This window comes from Falco cherrug, chromosome 6, assembly GCF_023634085.1.
Source record: "Falco cherrug isolate bFalChe1 chromosome 6, bFalChe1.pri, whole genome shotgun sequence".
NCBI lineage: Eukaryota > Metazoa > Chordata > Aves > Falconiformes > Falconidae > Falco > Falco cherrug.
In genome coordinates, this window is record NC_073702.1 from 4,697,744 (window position 1) to 4,721,503 (window position 23,760).

Sequence of the window (23,760 nt, forward strand, 5' to 3'; positions counted from 1 at the left end):
AAAGAGCACAGGAAGCAAAGTTTCTTCCTAGAAAAACAAGTTTAGTCGAAAGCTGGCTGCACTGGTACCCCAGTTCTAAACTTGTCAGACAGACTGCTCACATCTCACAGGGTAACAGCTACTCATGAAGAGAAGGAAACCAGTTTTCCAATTTCTACAGGTATTTAAGACTCTCTAGATGCAAACGAACACCTAAGGGGATTTTCAAAAGGCACCTAGACATTCCCAGTGTCCTTTTAACAGTCATACAGGTGCCTCTACTAACCGCCTTTGGACTTCTAGGTCCTTTGAAGAATCTTCACCATATTTATTGCAGGGGGAATAAAAGCAACCCTTCCTCAAATTTGTTCCAGCTTGCTATCAGAAGTTAGCAACACATCTGAAAAAGTCATGGTTATTCAACTGCTGCTGCACATTTAAGTTTACATCTTTGTTCGTCAGAGTGAGGTAACTAAAACCACGTTACCAGTCACTCCAATGTGCCTTAAAGCCTGGTCTTTAGAACTACTTACGGAAAACCAAGAAATTCCAGCAACTCGCATATTTTACCAAATGAAAACAAACTACCATTTGCTAAATTCAAACCTGGTTTCAGTGTGCGTATGCTTCACCACAAGACAGCCTCACAGATGCAACCGGCCCCACATGGAGTGTGGCTGCCAGCAGGGCGATTTCCCTGCAACGCTGCACAGTGCTCTGGGCAGCTGCTCAATGCTCTACACGCTGTGGCATGTGCCTACACAAAAAGCATCTCCCACTTCAGGCAAACATCACAACAGATTGTGTCCCCCACCTGACATCCTCCAGTGGTTTTCCACAGAATACAATGAACTCTCTTCATTTCTGCACCAAGTGGCATACAGTAACTCTTACTCATACCCGCCTGATGCAACCAGCTCTTATAAAGCTCTGCAGCTTGAGCAAGAGGACCAAACTATTCATTGAAACAACATATTTTACATTGTCTCCCATATAGTTTTGCATCTCCAAATTATAGCTTACATCTCTGAATTAGAAAATAGAGAGACGGGTTTTGTTTTCATCTAATCCTACTTCAAATAAGTGAAAGCCTACTGTTATTTGCAAATTACCTTTTCTCCTCCACCCCAAGCAAGAAGGTTGTATCTACTTACATCATCCTGAATATCCAGGTCACAACCTGCCTTCAACAAAACCTGGACAACGTGGAGATGACCCTTGTGGGCAGCAAGATGCAGGGGGGTCCGGCCATGCTATGAATGAGAAGAAAATAATAATAACTTAAGATGAATTTTTATGCATGGTAGTTGACCAGAATTTTATCTGATTTTCTTCTTTCTTCTGTTCATACCTTGCCCTCTGAAACCTGCAATAGCAGCAACTGACACATATTAGTGTGCCAAACGCTTTACCTTAGTTTTTTGTATGCTGAAAACTCCTCCTCCCCCTTCTGCAACATTTCAGTTTATCTCGATGACACTCTACAAAAGGGACATTATATTCTTCCTTACAAGCTTGGATCTGGCTTTGTGTCCAAAAAGAATTCACGCCCCTTTTGTTTCTGTCTCTCTGGAGCGCAGAATTGTCAACTGATTTCAACTTCGCTCCGTATGACAAAGTTGCAGGAGCAGGCTAATACATATATTGTAATGGGTACCATCTTTGCAATAGAAATAAAAATTACTGGACTGTTGCGTATGATGTATGCTCCCCTTAAAAGAAATGGAAGGCTTGTAGTCACTCCAAGTGACTTCACGTGTACAACAACCAACCTCATTTTTTGCCAAAGATCTGTCAGGTTTTTTAGATAATGCTGATTTTTAAACAAACATTACCAAGTTCTAACCCACATGAAAGAAATAGCATAAATATTCAGAGGAAATTCGATCCGTGGTGTAATCAAGGACAGTTCCCTAATAACAGAAGGACAGAAAAGGCATATTAGTGAGATGGATACATGATGTATGGTTTTAGGAGGGGAAAAAAACCAAAAAAATTGAAATCTTACAGTAAAATTAGGTTGTTTTTTTTTTAAAAAAGGCACCTCCCCAACAAATGGGTTCCAAAAATCTAAGTGAAATTACAAGAGGAATACTATAGTTACTTGTAACTGAGTCCCATTTGATCATCCTTTGACAGAATTTAAAATTAAACATCTCAGGAAAAGCAGAATAAACTGCTGCTTCTAAAAGAAGCATAAGAATCCACGTGAAAAGAGGCTCAAAGAGGGAAGAGATTGTAAGAGGCAGTCTGGACAACAGAGAAGAGCTGCAACAAGCGAATCCCTAAACATTTAACCACACAACCTGAAAAAGCAAGCTCATAAGAGAAAATCAAAAATTTACTCTTGCACTAGGAAATTTATAGATACATACATAAACATATAAAAATACATACACATATTTATAAAATCTCAAAGCATCAACATGAAAAGTGAGTGAAGCACCTTAAGAACTGCTAAACAGGAAGACTCTTAAAACTGTTCATTGCAAATTTTATTTCATCACAACTAAGAAAAAAGGATTCCAGCCATTGCTAAAATCACAGAGTAGCTTCACAAAGAATCCAGTTTTCTCCACTAGGCATTTTATGTGATAAAGGAGAGTTACATCACTCCTCTATCTATTATATATCTATTTCTTCATTACCGCTGCCATTGTGTATTTTTCCACCCAATGATTTACCCTGCAAAGAAGATAAACAGACTTAATATGTCACCCAGAGAAGGAGCCAACACCTCCAGAGCTGTCTGAATACTAGTGGCCTGAGGTAAGCAGAAGGCAACCATCAGCTCTCTGAGGTTTTAAGCAACTTCTCTGTTGGGAAAGCAACTTCCAAGTAAATAAAAAACCAAGCTCAAGACAGGATTGTGTTCACATAACAAATGCCATATCCGCATAGCTGGTAAAGCCACAGGAATTCAGCCTCTTCAGAGCAAGAAGGAAAACCAGTGTTGAAATCCACAGAATGGCTGGGGACAAAATGTCTCACTACTGACTAGTTGTGCCATGCTCCTAAAGAGTTAAACGTTGATTAATTGTCCTACGCTATTGATCTGAAGGGCCAGACCTAAGGGAAAAGTCCTCACTCATTCTTGACACGCAGATCTTGCAAAAACCAAATGTTGTCTCCTGCTAGCGGCAGCAGCTCATACCCACGTGGGAAACCTCCGTTCCTGCCCTGCAGAAGGTGTGGGAAGGGCTTGCTTTTGGCCGTCACCGCTGCCCCCGGGTGCCATCCAGCCTGCTGCCTGGGCGCTTCTCGCTCAACCCGGCCACAGGTCCCTAAACACCTGCCCCTACGGTGAGAGGCACCGAGATGCACTGAGCACTCTTCCTTCTCCATCAGCCTGGAGGAGAGCGGGGGCTATGTCGCTGTTCCAGGTAACTCAATAGCAGGAGACATTAAATGTTCCCAAGTAACGTGGGGAGAAAAAAAAAAAAAAAAAAAGGAAAAAAGAAGGGACGGGGGGGGGGGGGGGGGCGGGGAATGGGGAAAGAGGGCAAAAAGAAAAAAAAAGAGAGAGGAAAGCAAGGGGGTAGGTGGGAAGAGAAAAAGAAGGGGAAAAGATGAAAAACAAAGAAGGGGAAAAGAAAAAGGAAGCCAGATAGCCAGATGGACAAATCATTCCCGCCTATGAACAATATGTTTGGACTATGAATATGTGCTCCAGCACATTTAGGCTTATGGGTTCTGACTTTTTCTATTACTTAATGGAAATAAGTAAATGACCTAATCTGGGCATTTCACTTCTCCACAGGTTACTAATATATTATGAAGACAATTTATTGCAATCTGTGCATAGAGCAGAAAAAATCCCAAACAAACCCAACTGAAGCCAGCTCATGTACTTTAAAAGGAAAACAATGTCAACTATGAATATATCCCAGCAGGGAAACTTTCTGGTAAGATAACTACCTCTAACCACTGAAAAAAAGCAGATGTGCAGCCACAGGTACTGTGTTAAAAGTAAATTAAGAAAGTAGAGTATGAGGCTATTTCAATGTGAGGGATATGTTTTCCACACCCAACAACCTCCCAGGCGACTGCCACACAGAGCGTGCCAGGTGGCAGAGTACAAGCCCAAGAAAAGGCTGCAAAACCGCAGAAGATCCAGATCACGTGGCCTTCACCCGCCTTGCCTTTCGGTGCCTTACCTTAAAATAAAGCTGCCCTGGGGCACAGGCTTTCCTGGAGGAGGCTGCCCTCGCCCCAGGGAGCACAAAGTTCTCCCTTCAGTGGGACCAGCCTCCAGCTCTCCATAGCTGGACAGCCTCCCAAGCGCATGGCCAGCCACAGGAGACGGATGCTGGAGAAAACGAGGGCACTTGCTGGTGGAGACCACCATGGGGCCAGGGAGAGCTTCCAGCAAGGGTTGCCTGGCTGTTCCTGTCACTCAGCCAACAGAGATGCATGTTAACTGGGCATTTCCCCTATCATCATCTCCAAACATTCAAAAACTTCAGCCAGAACCCCAAAACTCAGGTTTAAAAAGAAAAACTAAAAATTGAGTTATTGAAACAGAAGACTAGAGGATTATTTTTATTCCAGAGCGCTTGTGTGTTTTGAGATTCTCTACCCAAAAGCATAGGTTGAGGTATCCCACCTATCAGAGACCCCTAGAAACAGACCTTCAGAGACCAGAGCTACTGCATACACGCAGTCCTTGAGCTCCTCCCCTACAAAGGGACACTATAAATGAAAACCGTGACCCTACCGAGGATGGGAGAACGAGGAGGAGGATCAGCTCCAGCACATTACACTGATTAAAGGCTCCAGCTCTCGGAAGAGCACTGATCACCTCAAGATTAATCATAAGCATGCAAGAACTGGCAATGCCAGGTTTTCTTTTTCTTCCCAGTAACATCAAAATGAGAGCAAAGGTGAGCGGTACAGCTAGACAGTGTTCCAGTGCAGGCAACACAAACCCTGGAAAAACACTCCCACCCACCTCCCCACACAAACATACGTAGACACTGGCCTGCACACACCAGTCCAGAACAGACCAGGAGGGAGACGCAGGGCAATCTGTCTGCCCCTTACACTGTGATGACAAACTTCGCGCACAACCGGCTTTGGAGAGAAATGTTCAAAGGGTCCACGCCACAGCTGCCAGCCCCAGCAGCAACAGTCAGAGCTGCTCTTGCCTTCACATCTGTAAGTCAAACCAACAGCCCACAAAGTTTTTCTCTCACAGCAACGCATCCTACCTAAAATATCTAGGGGGAGAAGAGATGAAGGCAGATGACAGACAAATTTACCTCTGTGCGTCTTCTCCATAAAGATATTTCACACTCACCACTGCAGCACCAAAGAGGGGGCTTATCTGAATGCACGCACAGGTCCGAGCGGGAAAGGAAATATATACGAAGAGCCTCCTAGATGCTCACTGCAAGGAGACAACATTAAAGCCAGGCACTGCTTAACATGCAGATTACCAACTTAAAAGCTTGTGAGCATTTCCAAATATGACCTGTAATGGTTTGGGGGTCATTACAGAAATACAATTGAGAGACTGCTACAACTTGGGATTAATGAACCAATAAAGCAGTCATTCATATAAAAAATATGCAATTTGGACTTCTATTCAAATGTAAATAATTGCTTCAGCAGGCAACAAATCATACAAATGCTCTCATGTCACAGGCTTATTGACAAAATAAATGGGACCTATTACACTAAAACTGCAACTTCCAACAACTGTGACCCGCTGCTGTAGCTATGGGGCATATCAGGTTGCAGCCAAGCACAGTAAACAGCCACACGAATTTCAGCAGTAAAATGCAAGGTTACCGTGTTTGTTTGTATTTAATCTGTATTCTAACTGCCAGACATTGACAGGTAGCTGTCGATACATACCATTTAAAAGCAGAATTTTTTTAGAGCAGCTGCCAATGTATGCACTCTGCAACCAAACCCATACAGGGGAGCCTTAGCACCACGAGCCACGTGATTTTTCCTTGTGTTTAATGTATTTGTAGATACTTTTATGAAAGTAGATTCAGTTCTCCATCTCACCCTGCTCTTGTGCTGCACAAGGACTGTTATTTATTCATCCATCCTGCACTTAGACAAAAACACGTCTATCCACGTTTTATTTGAAAGCTTGAAAACAAAAACTAAGTCTTGTCACAGAGTTATTTTTTTTGTTTCTGAACTTAAAAAGTAAGAAAACAAAGAGAGTTTTTTTTTAAAGAACTCCACATGCTCTGAAGTTGAAATCTTGATGAGAAGAGAAGTACCCCAGCATTACAAAAGTGTTGCCATATGGCAGGTTCACAACATGACTAGTTCAAAAAATAAGTCAAACAAACAAAAATTACCAAATCAAACAAGAAGCACTACCTTTTGCATTTCTAAGGTTTTTTCCATCCCTTTTCCACAGAATTCAATTTTATAGCTATGATCTTAATGCTATGCTCCATAAGAAAAGCTATATTCTGCTTCCCTTGAAAAAATAATCATAAACCCCACAGCACTACACAAATTACATTAAAACTGCCCGTACTACCTTTATGACTTCCTCTGGCAATCTCTTCCACGTTTAACAAAGAAGTGGCACACTCCTCTGGGTGTGCTTGCTAATGCGCAGCTTTTTCTGGCACTGCTAGTTCTCGCTGTTGAACGCTACGCCCCATATTGCAACACCCCAGTGAAACCCAGTGCCCAGTAACGCTTTTGTTTTTCTGAGCTGTAGTGCAGAGGTTCAGACCTGGAAATTTCATCTCCAGGCACAGAGCTTCCATTCACCTCGAAGTACCTTGCTTCAGCCAGACATCCTTGGGATACACCAGAGGCTGATGCCTGGGAGGTGAAATGCCGCTTCTCTTCATCCTCCAGGCACCATTCTGGGGACAGGATTGAGAGAAGAGCCAACCTGATCCAAGATGTCACTACCACCACTCCTCCTGTGCCACCCCTAGTGGTCCACAGCCCTCTCCCTAATCTATCTCGACTCATAAAATAAAAATAAAAGTAAGCCAGGAAAAGGAAAACAACATCCTGGGAGGACAGCAAGGCAAAGCAGCTCAGCAGAAGTCCCAGTGCTTTCATGACAAAAACGCAGCTGTCAGTAACTACAGGAAGCAAGCTCTACTACAAAAAGGACTGAAAGAAGGGACCAGCTTTCTTGGTTGGAAGAAAAGATTTATCCTAGGCTTAGTTCTTAATTTTCCAGCTTCTACAGCATATTCACCAAAATACTTTATAAAGGCACCTGGTTATTGGATCAGCCAATTTGTATGATCAGTTGTATAGGGTATTTTTTGCCCTTTTCATAAAGAAAACAGCCATAAACTTCACACCCGTGAAGGAAGTCAGACAAAAAGGCATGAAACCTGAAATTATCATTTTGTCCTACCAGGCAGAGCAGCAACAGAGCACCCTGGTTGAGAAGGTGCCCTTTGAGAAGAGCGGAGCCATGAAGCCTCTGCTGAGCACCATACCATCTCTCGGCCACAACCCCTCACGGCTGGTGGCAGAGATCCCAGCACCAGGACAAGTGCTCGATGCATGTTCAACGCGGTGCCACCAGCACTCTCCTGCTCTGGGCTCCCTGATGTCAGATCGTCAACAGCGGTGTGATCTAGTGACCACCAGCTCTTCTTCACATATTTAAAAAGACCCAAATCTGGAACGAGCCCCAGTGTCCTCGCTGGAGTCAGGGAAGGTGCACACTTCCATACTGACCTCACCAGCACAGCTGCCTTGCTAGTAACACTGTCAAAACAAAACAAGTGCGTGCCTGAGGAAATGTGTAAGTGAGCACGTGGACACACGGATTCTCCATTGAGTTTTGTTTCTTTTGTATTCTTCTTCTAAAATCATCTACTTAGAGGTGACAGAAATGAAGTACTATTTTGCAGCTGAACAGTCGTTTACTGAAGCAGCAATTAATGACATCATATGACCTTCCATATATATGATAAAAACAGAACTGGATCAGTTTGCCAGCTATCCAGCATTTAATAGTACTTGGTTTGTTACAGAAAATATCCTTTATGTTTCTTAAGCTATGATCAATTAATTCTGTTTGAATAAAGAACTCTCTAGCATTTAGCTCTAGATCTCTGTGTAGTGTTTTCCACAAGAACTGCTCTGCACTTACAGATGCATATCAGAAATATATTTTAAAGCCTAAAGTGATGTGGAAACTTTCTCTCTCTCCAAAGAGCTTTGTCTCTGCATGTCTTCTTCCAATAAAACTCATAATGATAGAATTCAGCAGGAATTTTGGCTGACAAGTAAAAAACACCCCTTTTTAAAAAAAATTTTCAAGCAAATCCCTAGAATTTAAAATTAATTTGACAAAACAAACTGAAAATTATGAATAAAAGCAGAAGATATACAGGTAGAAGAGAACTAAGGCATGCATGTGCATACATTTCTTTCTATGCCTAATTTTGCAACAGGTTTTATCTTGGGGAGGGAAGAAGGCTCTGAGTTTCAATTTATCTGAAAGCTTGATCAATAGTTCTCTGCTACAAGCCTGCCATCTAATTTCCATCCTAAAATTAACGCCTAACCTGAAAGAAGTTCTTATTTTGTACCTGTTCTGCTTCTTGAAAGACTGCACAAAAACCTGGCTCTATGATAGCTAAAAAATCCCTTCAAATTTCCAGTTTAAATATACTTGAGGCTAGTTTACACATGCTTGCTCCTGTGACAACCTTGTCCTTGACTTTAAATGTCTCTTTCTCCTTCCAGCCTTTGTGTGTCACCAGATTAGCAAACCCAGCTCTTCCAGGGTATGATTATACAGCTTTTCACAGGCAAATATGCACATGCTCTCCCTATGCAGCTAGATGGCTGGGTGAGAGCCAGACGCAAACTGGATAGGACATTCCTGAGCCTGAACTGATGGGCTTTGATGAGGGCAGCAGCTTGGTCTCATGCCTCGTGGTTCACATTGAGTTCACCTCTATCTGGCTCACAGCATGGGAGGTGTAAGTGTTTGTCTCCAAAATACCACATGCACATAAACTCGGTTGCTCCTCTGAGAACCTCTCCACTCCTCCGAGCACTTCTCCACAGTCTTGCTGACCTGACTTCATTTCTTCTGAGCAGGGCTTGTCACCAGGCTACCCAAGTACCTCGTCTGTGCCGTCTGATGACGTGCTGGGATGACAAGAGGGACAGCTTTTGTCATCCCCCCTCCCTGGGCTCCATGGGGATGACCCACAACCTCGAGGAAAGAATAGTTACAATCCTGTAGTACCCGGTTAGCCACAGGGACGGTCTCAGACATCACCAGGGAGCTCAACTTTCCAACAGAAACACCAACACTTTGTATCTATCAAAGAGAGGCCACTTAGTCTCGGCAAACAAAACTTACGAACACCAGGTGTCCTTGGATCACTCCAGCTTTCAAAATAAATACTATCTACAACTCAAACACTGCAAAGGAATTGAAAACAACTGTCACTGACAGATAAAAAGAGGAAAAGGTAAATTACTTATCAAATACACTCACATTTGCTTTCTATCTGTAAATAATAGCTCCTCTACATACAAAATGTTCAAAGCAATATGGAAATACAAATAAAACTAGATACAATGGGGGACAATAGTTCCTAAAACCAGGACGTCCCAAATTTCATGTTACAGCTATAAAGATCTAACTTACCTAAATTATTTTTAAGGGTTTTTGCTGAACTTTCTCTGCAACAGCCAATTCTATCTCATCTTTTATATCCTAGTATTATTTATAACATGTTGAGAGTTAGGAATATGTGAGTATCGGTTTGAACTCTCTTAATATCTAAGCAGAAATCCTTGGATGCTGACCTTATATCGAAGGTACAGGGAACACCGTTTGCAACCCCCAAGTATGGAACTGACCGGGAACTACACAGCACGAATCAATGAAGATGTCAGGTATAAGCAAGGCCGTTGTACCGAGAGACTTCAGTGGCAAGGAACACTTTCTGTGTACCTTTACCCTGCCGCAACAGGTGGCTTTTCCCCATCCTCTCACCAAGAAAGATGGGCACTCTGAACAACTTTCCCTCGACAGTGATGAATCGCTCCATTCATCAGTTCACACGGTGTTCAAAAGTCAATGCATGCTTTGAAAAATGTTGCTGCCCCTCCATCGACACACTACGTTTCTAAGGACTCTGTGTTCACCACAGCCGCATCCACTGGGAAGTGTATAAATACAAAACATGCCCTATATTCTAAATTCACATGAGTTATTAAGTATAAAATTTAAGGAAATCTAAACACTAACCTCAGTCACATTCAGACTGCTAAAGCTACGAGGGCATTTTCACAGACAATGGTCTAGGAGTTATGTTAGTTCCCAGGGATTTTGCAAAGCGTTTTTCTCTTGTTACCTTGGTAACCGCTACCTTGGCACCCTTGTTGATAAGCTGCACCACATTCTCCACTTGGCCTTTGTAGGCGGCTACGAGCAGGCGTTCTGAAAGCACGGCGACCACATCCTGCTGGCTCATGAATTAGGAGATAAAGGTTTTCAGGTTTCTTCAGTCCAAAAACAAAAGCTTGGGATTGGTTCAAGCAGCATGCAGGCAGGCAAGGAAGGACCGCAGCTCCCTGGACAGCGCCGTTATTGCTATGCCATCCTCTGGACCTGTGGATCAGAAAACAAGGCTGCCGTCAGCAGGGTTTCAGAGATGGAAGCACTGCAGCAGCTCCTCCCAGAGTGTTGTCTTCACACTGCTTTGGGAGGGGGCTGCAAAAAACCCTCAGAGCCTCCTGAAGACGTTGCACTTCTGTTGCAATGCAGAGGCATGTAGACAGTAGCACATCTTCAACGTGCCCTCAGTCCCCCTAGTTTGGGACAAATATCCTTAACTTTCTGAGAGCTTAACTCTCTTTTGGCCTAACCTGTATTTGTGTGGTCCCCTTTCATTCTCTGCTTCCCTCTAGGTTTCACAGACTTTAATTGGCCAAGGACAGGTTAACTAGCTCCACTGCTCAGCCTGTGTTGGCCAAGGGAACAAGAATAGGTTATAGTTACTGGCTCCTGATATAAATATACAATCCTCTGCCCTGGAAGGACTGAGTGCAGTCAGCAATTAAAGGCAGCTGACTGCTCCCTTATGAGTATAAAATGCTTCACAGCCTCCCCTGAACCATCCCAAGGACACCTTTGGGAGGGATCACAATGTGCAACTGGGAAACGCTCACCTTTGCTGTCAGCGATAAATGATGTTCCCCCCACAGTGCTGACATCACACCCCACTGACCCCAGAAACAAATCAGATTTAGCACTTGTCGTGCAAACTTGTGAGCGTGTTCTTCCCAGGCTCGACTGACCTGTTCAATGAGCCATCAGAGCTGAAAAGAGATTTCTGACACAATTCCAGAAAGTGTATCCACAGATCACTTCCAGCTGTAGGATGCAGAACCTGCCCAGTTTGGGAGGATTTCAGCTTTACCTGTGCTTTTCATATTGGTATTTAATTGTTTCAGTACAGGAAAAACACCTTTAAGATTGCCAGTGTGTATATAGATGATTTACCTTTCTCTCAAAGTATCACTAGATAATCTTGGAGATTGATAGTGGAATACAATGTCTTTGATCATCACATTATCCTTTTGAATGCATCTCTGCCTCCCTAAATTTATTTGTTTGTTTCAGTTTAGCTGATAGTACAAACCCCTCCTCATCATAATCCCACTACTCAGAGTACTGACGTTTTTGCTAACAGCTTCAGCAGGGAGATCATTACCAGAACAGCAGAAAGATTTCATTTCAATCCTCACATCAGGAAGACACTCACAGCAGCAAGGAGAGAATGTATAGGTGCCTGTAGCGCATGAATTCCCCGTCTCCTAAATGCTGGGGGTGAGACCTTTTAATGAACATCACTCCAGTGTTACAAAATCATATCCACCAGTACACCTCTGCAACAAAAAGATGCTGCAGTCCTGTTTAATTGAATGGTTAATAGGGTACTGAGATCCTCAGTGTCACCAAAGCAGTACAGAAAGTCCCTGGACCCTGCAGGATCACCGATATACACTAAACATTTTTGATCATGTATATTAAAACCATGTTAATTTGTATTAGTAGGTGATACTAGCAGAATTTGCACTCCTATGGTAATTTGTATTAATAAATTCTAAAACGCTTTATGAGCATTAGTTCTTATAACACCCTTTGAGGTGAATAATATGCTCAAGAACATTACTTGCATTTTAGAAAAAAAAACCTTGAAGGCACAGGAAAGTTACTGGTTCCTCCAAGGTTAATAGAAAAGTTACGTCAAAGCCAGGAAATAACGCCAGATAACTGACTCTTGATCTCTAGGTATAAGCATTAGGTAACTATTTCCAGGTAAAAGATTCAGGTTAGTTTTTCCTCACCTTTCTCTTGCCTTCTGAATGCAAACATGTTTGGAGCGACATGGAAATAGCTGTGCATTTATTCAGAGAAACTTTCTGGGCCCAAAACGCAGCACAAGGGACAACAGAGAAGCGGTGCTGTAGCCTGTGCTGCTGGACCAATCTCACCCACACCCTCGATGTGATGGACACAGTTTGGACACCCTAGTAACATGAAAAAGATGGAAGACAGAAGAAAAACCCCTTGTGTCCCTCACCAGCACTGCACACATCATACTCTGCTCTTCTGGCAGGGATGTGCACGGTAGAGTACAAACCACAAAAAAACCCGAAGAAATACAGATTACCCACACTTAGTAATTTTATCTGTAAAAAGCAACACAAGTTTCAATCTCACCTCCCTAAGTATCTGTGTTCCAGCGACTCGTGCTACTGAAGCAAGCTGAACTCCCTGAGCCCAGCCTCCCTGCTCCCAACACACCCTTGACATTCCCATCACATCTCAAAGCAGCACCTCAGCCCAGGGGTGCTTCCCACTCCTTCCCTCCCACACACAGGGCAGGGCGAGCCGGACAGCTGGGATCTTTCTCCATGAGCTCTTCAGGCACTGGGGTGGTTTGTTTCTCTGCCAGCCCATGCCTGTGCAGCGGTGGTTTCCAGATGAACTGTACTACCACTCGTGTGTCCCCATCCTTACGCTTAAGCTGGCTGCCTGTACTTTGGATGGAGTCATGTACGATACACTGACACCTCTGTGCCTCTTAAAAACATCTGTGGTCAGACCTTGCTTGGTTTTCTTACCCCTTAAATTGAAAAAAGCAGTAACATCATTGTTACTGAGAGATTCCCATAGTCACTGCAAAAATCTCAGTGGAAACATTTTCCTGACACCCTGACATTTCTGAGCAAATTCACAGAAACTGTAGATGTTTGTTACATCTTAGCCACACCACTAGAAACACACCAACACCTCAACTGACTCGCAACAGCGCAACGTTTAGTGCTGCCAGGGAAAAGTCTGGTTAACAGGTACCTACCTATGCAAGGCAAATGCTGGAAATTGTACTCCCTGGCTCGATTTTTCTCCCTCTCTCTCACTGCCTTCTCATTACTGCAGTACATTCCCCCTGGAGATCACGAGCCTCCTCAGCCTGCCACACCGGAGTGACAGACTGCGATGGCATCACTGTTACCGCGTAGTTTGCCTTCTTGCCTCTTCCACCACTTGGATCGTGCATAAAAGCATAGCACGGAGTTGATTCAGCTATCAGTCTTTTACGGATGTCTCCCACGTTGCCCAAGTCTGCAGCAGCTGTTGGTGCCCCTTCCCGGAGGCAGTCACACCCGAAGCCTGGCTCCTGCTCTGGGCTGTTTCACAGACAGGCGCTCGCACAACAGGTCACGTTCCCCGTGCCAGCTGCTTTACACCTCCTCAGCTGGGATTATTTGCAACTCAGAAAAGCGTGTCCGATTGGGATAGGATGCCCACACAACTGTAAACCCAACTTTGTTTTTTTCCTGAGCTGGTAGGAAAAGGCGATGGGTGACCGGCGGGAGCAGGAAGGGGAACAACCTTCTCATTCCCCTCCCACCAAAGGACCCTTCCCCAGCGCAGGGGCTCGGGGGCAGTGGCATCGCTCCCCACCAGCTCTAAGTCTCTACACACCTCAGGCACACAGACCACCTTTCCTGGAACATGTCTGCACCCGCAGCAGGAGGAGGAAGGTACCAGATGCCCAAGGACTACAATTAAAAGCTCGACCGCCCCTTTTACACCCAGATGGTGCAAAATGATCCCGACAACATGATTACAGGCGCTGCATCGCATCCCTGCTGCCAGCACCTGCTGCCCAGAATTAAATCCCTCATTATCATCCCCCAAATCTGGGACTTCTCCCGAAGCACAGAGCACGGGAACATTCACACCTTCTGCCTTTAAAACAAAAACAAAGGATTTTGCTTTAACGTATTTTTAAATAAGAAATACCCATCTCTGTGTTTCTTTGTTTAAGATCAGATTACTTACCTGGGGCAGGCTGGGAAAGCAACACCTACTTCCCGAGCCTGTCCAGGGAAGCTGGCCAGGTGTGATGCCCAAAGGTTCAGTTGCTCTGCCACGGGGCAATTCCTCCTGAAGATAACCTGTTCACCCCCGAGGATAACCTGCTCACCCCACCAGCAGAGCGTGGAGAAGGACAGCTTGACCACGGATCAGTATTCCCGACTGGCAGCAGCGAGGCACCGTCCCCAGGCGCCGAGGTCCAGCCGCATCCCCCCAGCCGATGCCTGCGGCTCCGTGAGTCACGCTGCCCTATGGATGCTCCAGGAGATGTTTGGCTGGGATGGCACAGCACGGTGCGGGTGGGCAGCCGGCTTCTCAGGGTCGTAACGCTCGCAGCTCCTGCCTCGCTGCCGTGCAACTGGCAGAGCAGGCGAAAAACACTCGATGCACCTTCCCCCTCCCCAGCTCCCTCCCCTCCAAACTGCTGGCAGGCTGCTTCAGCGGCCGTATTGCCTACACGTCAGTAATAAAGTACAGGAATGATGATTTTTGCAAGCCAAAGGAAAGTCCAGGACATATCAAACATCACAGACACTGAAAGGCTAGGCGATTGCCTCTCCTAATTTCACAGAAAGGATTAAAAAAGCCCAGCTGCTTCTGTGAGGGAAGACAAAAAAGCTGAAAACTATGAAAGATTTAAGAGCCATGAGCTAACGAACATTATAAAGTCCCCTGCACTAAGTGGAAAAGATGCAATGCCAGAGGACAGGTCACTCTCAGTACAATCACAAAGTTAAATTAGTAACCTCATAAAAGAATGCTTACATACCTAACAAAGTTTTGGTGTGTACCAAGGTACTTGGGGGTGGGGGTGGGGGTGGGGGGGTGGGGGTGGCAGTATGAAAAGAAAGAGAAACCCTGCAAGGGACCCCAAACTCTCTTTCCTAGTTTACCACCAGAAATTATGCTGAACAGTCCAGGAAAAACTTTCAGCACCTGGTAACTTCATTTTATGCAACATAAAGAATGAAATAAAATTATTCTAAATTATTTTAGAATAGCCCCAGTGTTAAGATATGGACTCAGACCATTTTCTTATAGGAGGGTACAGAATAGCTACTATGTCATAATAATAAAAGTATTTCTAAGAAAACTTCCTATGTCTAAATACTGCCCATCTCTTCTTTGCTCAGCTCTCAGAGCAAAATGGGGTTGTTTTGCTTATTAGTATGTAACAGCATACTAAAATCTATAAAATTCTCTTTTCTTGTCCAGCCTCTTTGCAAAGGAGTTTGTCATATCTAAAATGTGGCATAAACACAGAGATTGTACTCACTTTAGAATAGCAGCACTTTTCAACAGAGTCAATTATTGCACTATGAAGTGAGTTTTCTGGAACTCATTTTATCATTTACTGAAGGATGTAGATATATCTACCATTTCTCTAAACTGACTTTAAGAGAGTTTTTCCAAGACCTGCAGCACTGCTTTCCTTTAAGTGATTTTTTTTCTTCAATTCCGTCATGGATCCAGTATAAACTACTCAGGAAAAATGTATGTATTTTGCTAAAGGGAGGGAGGACTCTGCCTCTCCCCCCTTCCTGCCCCAAAAGAGAGTAAAAAAACAGTCAAAGGCATCATTATCAAAACCACAACTGCAGCAGCTGCATCTGGAAAAACAGCAAAACCCCACCAAGTCAAGAACAATATGCTTTTGATTCATACTGTTCTTTACAAGAACATCAATACTACTTTTTGAGTTAGATTTTATACCAATCAACATCTTAAACTGGACACCTACATAAAAGTCTGGTAGCTTATGTGTGGGTCTCTGGTTTTTTTACTATTGTTTCCATTGCATATCTTATCACACCAAGTAAAATTATTCAGTTTTCATATGGGCAGTTGTGCAATTCATCACCCTAAGTATCAGCACAGTCTGGAACATCTTAAAACTTTTTTTTTTGTGCTCCCTTTTTCCCCCTTCCCTTGTTGTTATTAATTACTTCAACAATGACTATTTAGCAGCCTCCCAGGGAGCATCTGCATGACAGCTGCTCATCATGCTTCCCACCGCAACCAGATCAGACTGATTGATGTCACTGCTCCACTGCAGCTGGTGGCTGCCAGCAGCCAGACCAACAGCCAACCCCACACGGCAACAAACATGGGGAGACAGCGACCACAGCTTCCCCAACTGCTTTGTCAAGTACGTCTTCGTTGCCCAGCCTCCACCGTCAGCTTCACTGAATGTAAATATTCAGCTGCCTGGCAGCTCTTGGGCGATGCCTTGTTACCACCAAAACCAACCTCCAAAGCTGCACCTGCCAAGCAGAATGCTTTTGGAGAGAGATACGGACACACGGAGACCAACGATGAAGATCAGAGCCAGCTTCAAGTCATCGGTTAGACATCACTAATCTCCTTGTATGAAGACAACTGTTTTTCTTCCCCTCCTACTTATCTCTTTGCCATGTAGCCCTGACCCCCCCCTTATCAAATAAGCAGGTTATATACTCACCACTTCCCATGTAACATGATTTGTTTTTTTTTATTTGGCTTATCTCATTGAAGTTTCACAACTCTCCCCACCCTCTCTTTCAACACCTGCATGCACATGTCAAAACCATTCAGTGCAAGGAGCTCAGACCTCAGCAAGCCCTCATCAGTTGAGCACTATTTACATGACAAAACAGTATCTATTGTTTGATAGGGAACAGTGCTTGTGTGCAAACACAAACGCATGAGATATCTCACACTCATTTGCATAAAACCAGTTAGGAGGTCTTTCCAGCTCACTGCTACTTAACAGAAGTGCTGAGCCCAACCTTGGGAACTAAGCAGGCACATGGCTGCACTCGTGGGAGAGTAGGGTTTTAGGTTACACTCACACACAGTGGGGCTTCTGGATGGGAGAACTGTCCCTCACCATCATCTTCTGTGCAGAAGCCACCTGCCAATCAATTAAAACACCACATAGATCCTATGCAAGCTGACTGCAGCACCTCACTGGGAGCAGGTGCCAAAATCCTCTCCATAACAAACTCTTTCTCCTCCTCTGATGCTCTTCCCTCCTTTCTTAATTCCAAGGTACATCTTCTGCTGCCAGAAAAAGCTTTCCAACCTCCCTGCTCCACCTCCATACAAGAAAGATGGTTTTAGAGACATTGCTTTTCAAATTACTTATAGCACGGGCAGTATCTGCCATTCAGTTTGGGGACCTCACTGCCCCCATGTCAGTGTGGTGGTGCAGAGGTCTCTTCCCCACATTTGATCAGAACCCTCCTCCCTACTAGCACAAGCAATGCCAGACTCTCCCAGCCAGGACATTATTGCAACTCAGGTAAACTCTGCAAAAGGCATGCTGCAGAATTTAAAGAAAAAAATCTGTCCCTACCTTTATAGGTATTTTTCAAGGCCAGAAAAACCCACTACTATAATCTAATGCCAGCCAGCACCAAGCCACAAACTTCTATTTGAGATAGATCCTATGTTTTATAAACACAAGTAAAAATGTGCAGCCAGGCAGTGACCAGAAAATGCTCTGACTGACAGAGCAGGGAAGAAGAAAACACACATTTACCAGCTTCAAAGCATTTTCCAGCTGGCAAAAGAACATTGGAGATGTTCTTCCTCTTCAAGAAAAGCATGACTTGTGAGCTGCCAGCAGTGATGACACAGTACCTCCTGTACTGTCACAGCTGACGTCTTGGGAGAGCACTGGGAGATGCAGTGAGGTCACTGGACTGGTGCCCCCCCAGTTCAGCATTGAATCACAAAGACATCGCGAGTACCTGAGAGGTTACAGTATTAACACAACAGTCCTCAGTATTGCTAGGCATCTGGCATAAGTGCACGAGTCTGGCAAGCAGTGTGTCAATTAAAAGCTTAATGAGGCTCAAGCTGCAAGTCAGTGGATGAAACCCTGGGGATGGAGCGGCCAGGGTGGGAGAGACACATATGCAGAGAAACGTGGGTGGAAATGCTGAGTATGTCCACTGTAACCCATGGAGCAGCGTGTACCCTGGTTATGGTGCACACTGCTACTGTCCAGACAAGGTAATTTTTTCCTGTTGCTTCCTACCACAAGGTACTGCAACACAAAAAGGAAGCACAAATACTCAGGGACTCAGCATACCCTGGAAAACAGGCAAGCAAGAGAAAACAAGTGCAGTGGGGAAGCGAATGTGGAGGTCACATTCCACTGCATGGGGCATGGCACCACCCCAGCAGCCAGCACAGCCGGGACAGTAATTCTCACTTCCTAAACGCGTGCACTGATCCCCCAGTGCTGCTGTCAAGAAGCTGGCTGTAACACCTAAGAAAAAACATTATTGATGGGCTAAAACTAGCTGCACCTGATTCACACAGGGAACCGCTTTAGGGAAGGTCCCAGACCTGCTGAGCCTACCAGAGAGTTCTCTCTGGCCTCAGCAGACTTCAGAAGAGCCCTGAAAATGGTCTCCAAATGCTGGGATGCAACTTAAAAGCATCTCTGAGGAAATCCTAGTAAGAAGAGAGCCCATCGTTCAGAGACCACAAAGCCTGCTGAAAAGGTGTGCGTTTAGGAACTTTATCCTATCTGTGAGAAAGGTAGCAAAGAATCTCTGATGTTGTGCACGAAGCCTCTATGCTGCACACTTCTCATGTAACTTCTCACTGTTACAGGTTACACAGCAGCAGGTGAAGGGGACAAAGCTTTCTCTTCACACCACAGGCTCAATTCTGCACCATTAGATCAGCTACCAAAGCTGCTGTTTCATGGCTGTGCAGGATCCTACCCGACACCCACTGAAGGTCTCTAACTCTAGCGCAAAGATGTTCAGAAATGACAAAAAAATTTGCAATGCATATTAAAGGATACATTTGTTCGCAGTCTCAGCAAACAGACTGGACTTCCACATCATTTCTTACACGTGGAGGCATATAATGATAAAGAAACGAGGACAATAAACTGACATTTCAATACTGTCAGTGCTGTACCCCAGACAATTACTACACTTGCTTCTTTCCCCCACAATATAAGCCATTTTATCAAAATGATCCCTCATCTTTTTCTGATATATTAACAAATATGATGAAGCATGGAAAATCACTGCCCATGGATGGGGATTCCTGTCCCCCTCCCTTCTTTCATTTCCTCCATTGCTTTCTATTTCAGGTAAAACACACTGAAGGCTTTTTTACCCCTTTCCTCTAGATCACTTCCTAGCTCTCTACTTGTTCATCCTCTGCTGTACTTCTTTTGATGCTTGGTACTCAAAACCAGAGTACTTCCAGAGGACTCCAGATGTGAGCAGCCCTAAAGCTGACCTGGCTGCAAGGGGACAAATACTGAGCAGAAGATATCTGCTGAAATACCAACAGAGAAAATGCCTGCTGGACTGTGAGCCTGGGAACTGCCAGCCTGGGAACCTGCAGCATCCTTGAGAAACCAGCCAGCATCTTCGAAGTGCAGCTGGGTGCCTAGAAACCGGAGGCATCCTGAGATGCCATCAGTAGATGCAAAACCAAAGGACTGTAACAGCAACTTATCATCTGAAAAGGTGAAAAATAGTCTGGAAAATGGGGGAAACATCCTGAGAGAGTAAGGACCAGTAACTGCCACTGGCTGTTCTAACCGTAAGAACAGGAAAACAGTCTGGAAAATAAAAAAAGTTGGTCTGAGAGAACAGAAATCATCATCCTCATCTACTGGCTCTGCCAGGTAAAAACCCAGAAATTAACAGCACCTATTAGCTCCTTGAAGGGGTGGTATCCTACACCCTCTTACATCTCTGTGCTATAGAAAGGACTTAATTTTTACCCAAAATTGAGGTTTTCCCTTTCAGAATTTCCTGTGCTGCACATGTTTTCCTTTGCCTAAACAGGCTGAGCTCCCTACATGAGCCTACTACAAGATCTTTTAGGCAAGCTCTTGGATCCTCGCCAGGGATGTCTGGCTGACTCCCAACTCCATGACAAGGATCATCTTTGAAGTGGGACTCTGCCTGTTGCTTTATTAGTCTACCCCAGCCCACTTCTGGGGTCAGTTCGGTTTGTCCTCCCACTTCTGGGATGCTTTGCCCCCCTTCTGGGACTGGTTTGATGCACTTGGTATCAGTAATATGATGAACATGCATATATATGCATATATACGTAAGGAATCTATCATATCTGCTGTTATATATCAGTAAGTCGACTAGGGATAAGTTTGTAGTAACCTGCAATATTATATATGTGCTTGTTGCTGTTATTATTGATTACTGCTATTATTGATTGCTGCTAATAACTTGTAATAGCTTGAGATATTGATATATATATATTCGCTGTGTTGATCACAGGTGAACTTTGTGTTATTTTTTAGTGGTGAATTTTGTGTTATTTTTGGTAAGCTTAATAAAGCAGAGAAGTTCAGAGGATGAAGCCTCCATGTCCTTGTGTATTACAGAATGCCAGTCATGATCTCCTCACTCCTGCAGGCCAGGTAACCCTTCAGGTTGTGACAACTCCCCAGTTAATAATTCTCTCTGACTTCTTCCACAGCTCAATTTCTGCATCCCAGAGCCCCAGAGCCAGTCTTGCCTTTCATTGCAAGTGCATCAGATCAAATTCACTTCCCATCCCACTCCAAACCTCAGACTGTTTCTGCAGCCTAATCAGTCGTGCCCTGCCCTGTAGGAAGCCGGGATCCATTCCTACAGACAGGCAAGTATAGTGCTTGGCAGTCACCTCTGCAGAGTTCAATCCTCTTGATTTTGGTCTCAGTGGAGCCAAATCCCCATGGATTTGCTCTCCTTCTGAAGTTCCTGCATCTCCTCCCCACTCCATCCTCCTGCAGAGTTTACGGGCCCTTTCTGTCCCACCACCCCATTTGTGAACTAGGGGTTAAACGCTGTTTCTATTTTTCAGAAACTAGGGGCACCAAGAAAAGCACATTTAAGTGAGCGTGAGGAGCCAAACAGGCCTATTTTAATGCCCATTTATGTGTAGTTACACAAACAGGAGGGACAGAAGCAGTAATAGCTTTCAAAGCCAAAACCCACAAACATTTCAAGCAGCAACAGAGAGTATCTACTTGGAAACCCTTTTTTATTGTGTTAAATGAGTGTTACAACCTATTTTATAACATGCTGCAGCCCTCTCAGGACTAAAGTAATTACTTTCATTAGTAGTACCCCACAACTGCTTAATCAATCCAAAGTATCTAGATAAGTCAAATCCTTGTGAAAAAGAAGTCTGGGTGATAAAAATAGCTTTTTAAAAAACTAATTAAAAAATGCGTTTTGGAAAGGGTTATATGCATCACAACAGTTTCCCCGCCTCCCCGCCCTGCTTTAGTGTATGGTGCTATTAACCCTAAGACCTTTTAATGCTGATGGCATGGCTGATCTTGTTTCCATGTCAGCTTGCAAGGGAAATAGGAGACAGTTGTGCAGGGATTTTCCCAATGGAAAATCTCTGGCAAGACCAGAAGTTGCACTGGTGGGAGCACATTAGTAAGGGAGGCTTTGCAGGGAAAAAGACCCTCCTTAGACACTGCCAGTTAATATTTCTTCCCCAGTGACTCACACGCAGGCTTTGGATCAGAGGTCTCCATTATGGAAGCTGAGGACAGTCCTCAAGGGATGCTTTCTTACAAGTTACAAAGGTGCATCTTCCATAGGTAAAACATGTATTGACTGGCTTCCACAACCCCTTTTAACCTGCACCTTCCCAGCTCACTGCTTCCCATCCACCTCCATAGTTCGCAAGGCACCAGAGTGTAACTAGGTGGTCTGCTCCCCATACTGCAGTAACCCCCTGAGGCGCAAGGCTTCCAGCCCGGGTCCCTGCGCACATACTGCTCACTGTCAGGTACCACCCTCTCCTGAACTACCACCTGAAGCAAGCTCTCTAACTTACCACGAGAAAATCTCCCTCTGTCAATGAAGGAGGCCGAGGTACTTTGTGTATTTTCACCTCGCAGTGGGTGCCTCCTGATGTTCAGAGGCAATCTCCTGTGTTTCATGTTGTGCCCCCTGCCTCTGGTCCTTCCCCTGGGCACCACTGAAAAGAGCCTGGCTCCATCCTCTTTGCACCCTCCCTTCAGGTATTTCTGTACATAGATGAGATCCTCCTGAGCTTTGTCTTATCCAAGCTAACCAGTCCCAACTATCTCAGCCTTTGCTCATAAGAGAGATGTTCCAGTTCCTGCGAGGCTCTTTGCTGGAAAATTTATTAAGCTACAGTCACCTAAAGCCACTGAAATGAACCATGTGTTTAAAATTGCACACATGCTCATTGGGTGAAGGTTTACAGCACAAGAAGAGGAAATTACTTCTTCATCCAGAAAACAGGAAAGTCTATAAAACAGCAGGGTATGCACTAGCAACAGAATAATTTGCACAGCAAACATTAATTCTTTACACTTGCCATCTAAATGGTTTCTCTTGAAATGAGATTAGGAAAGCTAGAGGTTTTCACCAGTGGGACTCAACTAGCAGGACAGCATCCCTAGTGCAAGCATGCTCCTGCGGTACACCACCCTGGAGCACACTCATGCTTTTTCTCAGCACTACTGGCGTTTTTGTCTACTGTCTCCTTGGTAGCTTCTTCATTCATGCACAGAGCTCCAAAACAATATCCAGACCATGCCTACCACCCACGTGGCCAGTTTGTGTTCAGCCCTGTCTGCTGCCCATTTGGATCACTCTCATATGTTCCTTTCCCTGCCTCTTCTACACAGGAAGGTTTTTCCAAATAAATGTAAGTGACAACCAGGTTCACTCCAACTTCAGTGAAATTTGAAAGAAACTTCACAAAGGATTAAAAGCCAGAAACATTGGGATTCCTCTGTCATCCACCAGGAAAAAAAAAAAAGAGCTGTATTTTTATAAATTCTTATTGTAGAGGTTGTATGGCATGGACTACACTTCCAGACACAAGCTCTCGTGCAAGTTTTACCATAGAGCTATGATTCACGGTAACAATTAAAAAATTATCCTTTCCATTGTATCACATGATGTTCCTCCCAAAACAGTAATTGATGACTAAAGCCAAATCTCAGATTCATGAGAGTAAAAGGAAAAAAAAAAAAAAAATCAAACACGAAAACAATTGCAAGGAAGTGTTTGGCACCACCTCTGCTGTGTCTGCACTGATCACAGATGACTGAATGCAAATTTTCAGGACTCTCCAAACTCAGAGGCTCTCCGGACAGCACTGTGACACCAGATGTAAAGAAAAAGATCCACTGGGCAGTGCAGACATCTGCCACTGACTTACTCAGCTAGACTCCCTTTATGGTCAACAAAGGACATGAATCATGTCATCCTAAAGCACATTTCAACTGTCAGATGAATGACAGTCTAAAATTACTTACCTCATTAAGCATCATCTCAGATACTGCACTATAAATACCCAAAGTTAGATTAAATGAATCCTATCCACAGTATCTGTGAGAAACACTAAGCTTTCTGCAGTTTGCTAGAGGACTTTTATCT

At 44.3% G+C, this 23,760-nt stretch overlaps 1 protein-coding gene across 4 annotated transcripts in view; it reads right to left on the minus strand.

The window, feature by feature from the left end:
- The window catches only part of ANKRD6 (ankyrin repeat domain 6), a 102,601-nt gene that overhangs the window by 25,154 nt on the left and 53,687 nt on the right, over nt 1-23,760 (minus strand). For 2 of the 4 annotated variants that reach the window (XM_055714402.1, XM_055714403.1), the window contains exons 4-5: nt 10,317-10,573; nt 1,134-1,232 (exon numbers count right to left, since the gene is read on the minus strand). In XM_055714402.1, coding sequence (XP_055570377.1) covers nt 1,134-1,232; nt 10,317-10,436 — 219 coding nt within the window. In that variant the 5' untranslated portion in view covers nt 10,437-10,573. Of the gene's footprint in view, nt 1-1,133; nt 1,233-10,316; nt 10,574-13,331; nt 13,644-14,320; nt 14,694-23,760 lie in introns of those variants that run through there. The other 2 variants (XM_027798007.2, XM_055714404.1) reach the window with 2 other exon arrangements.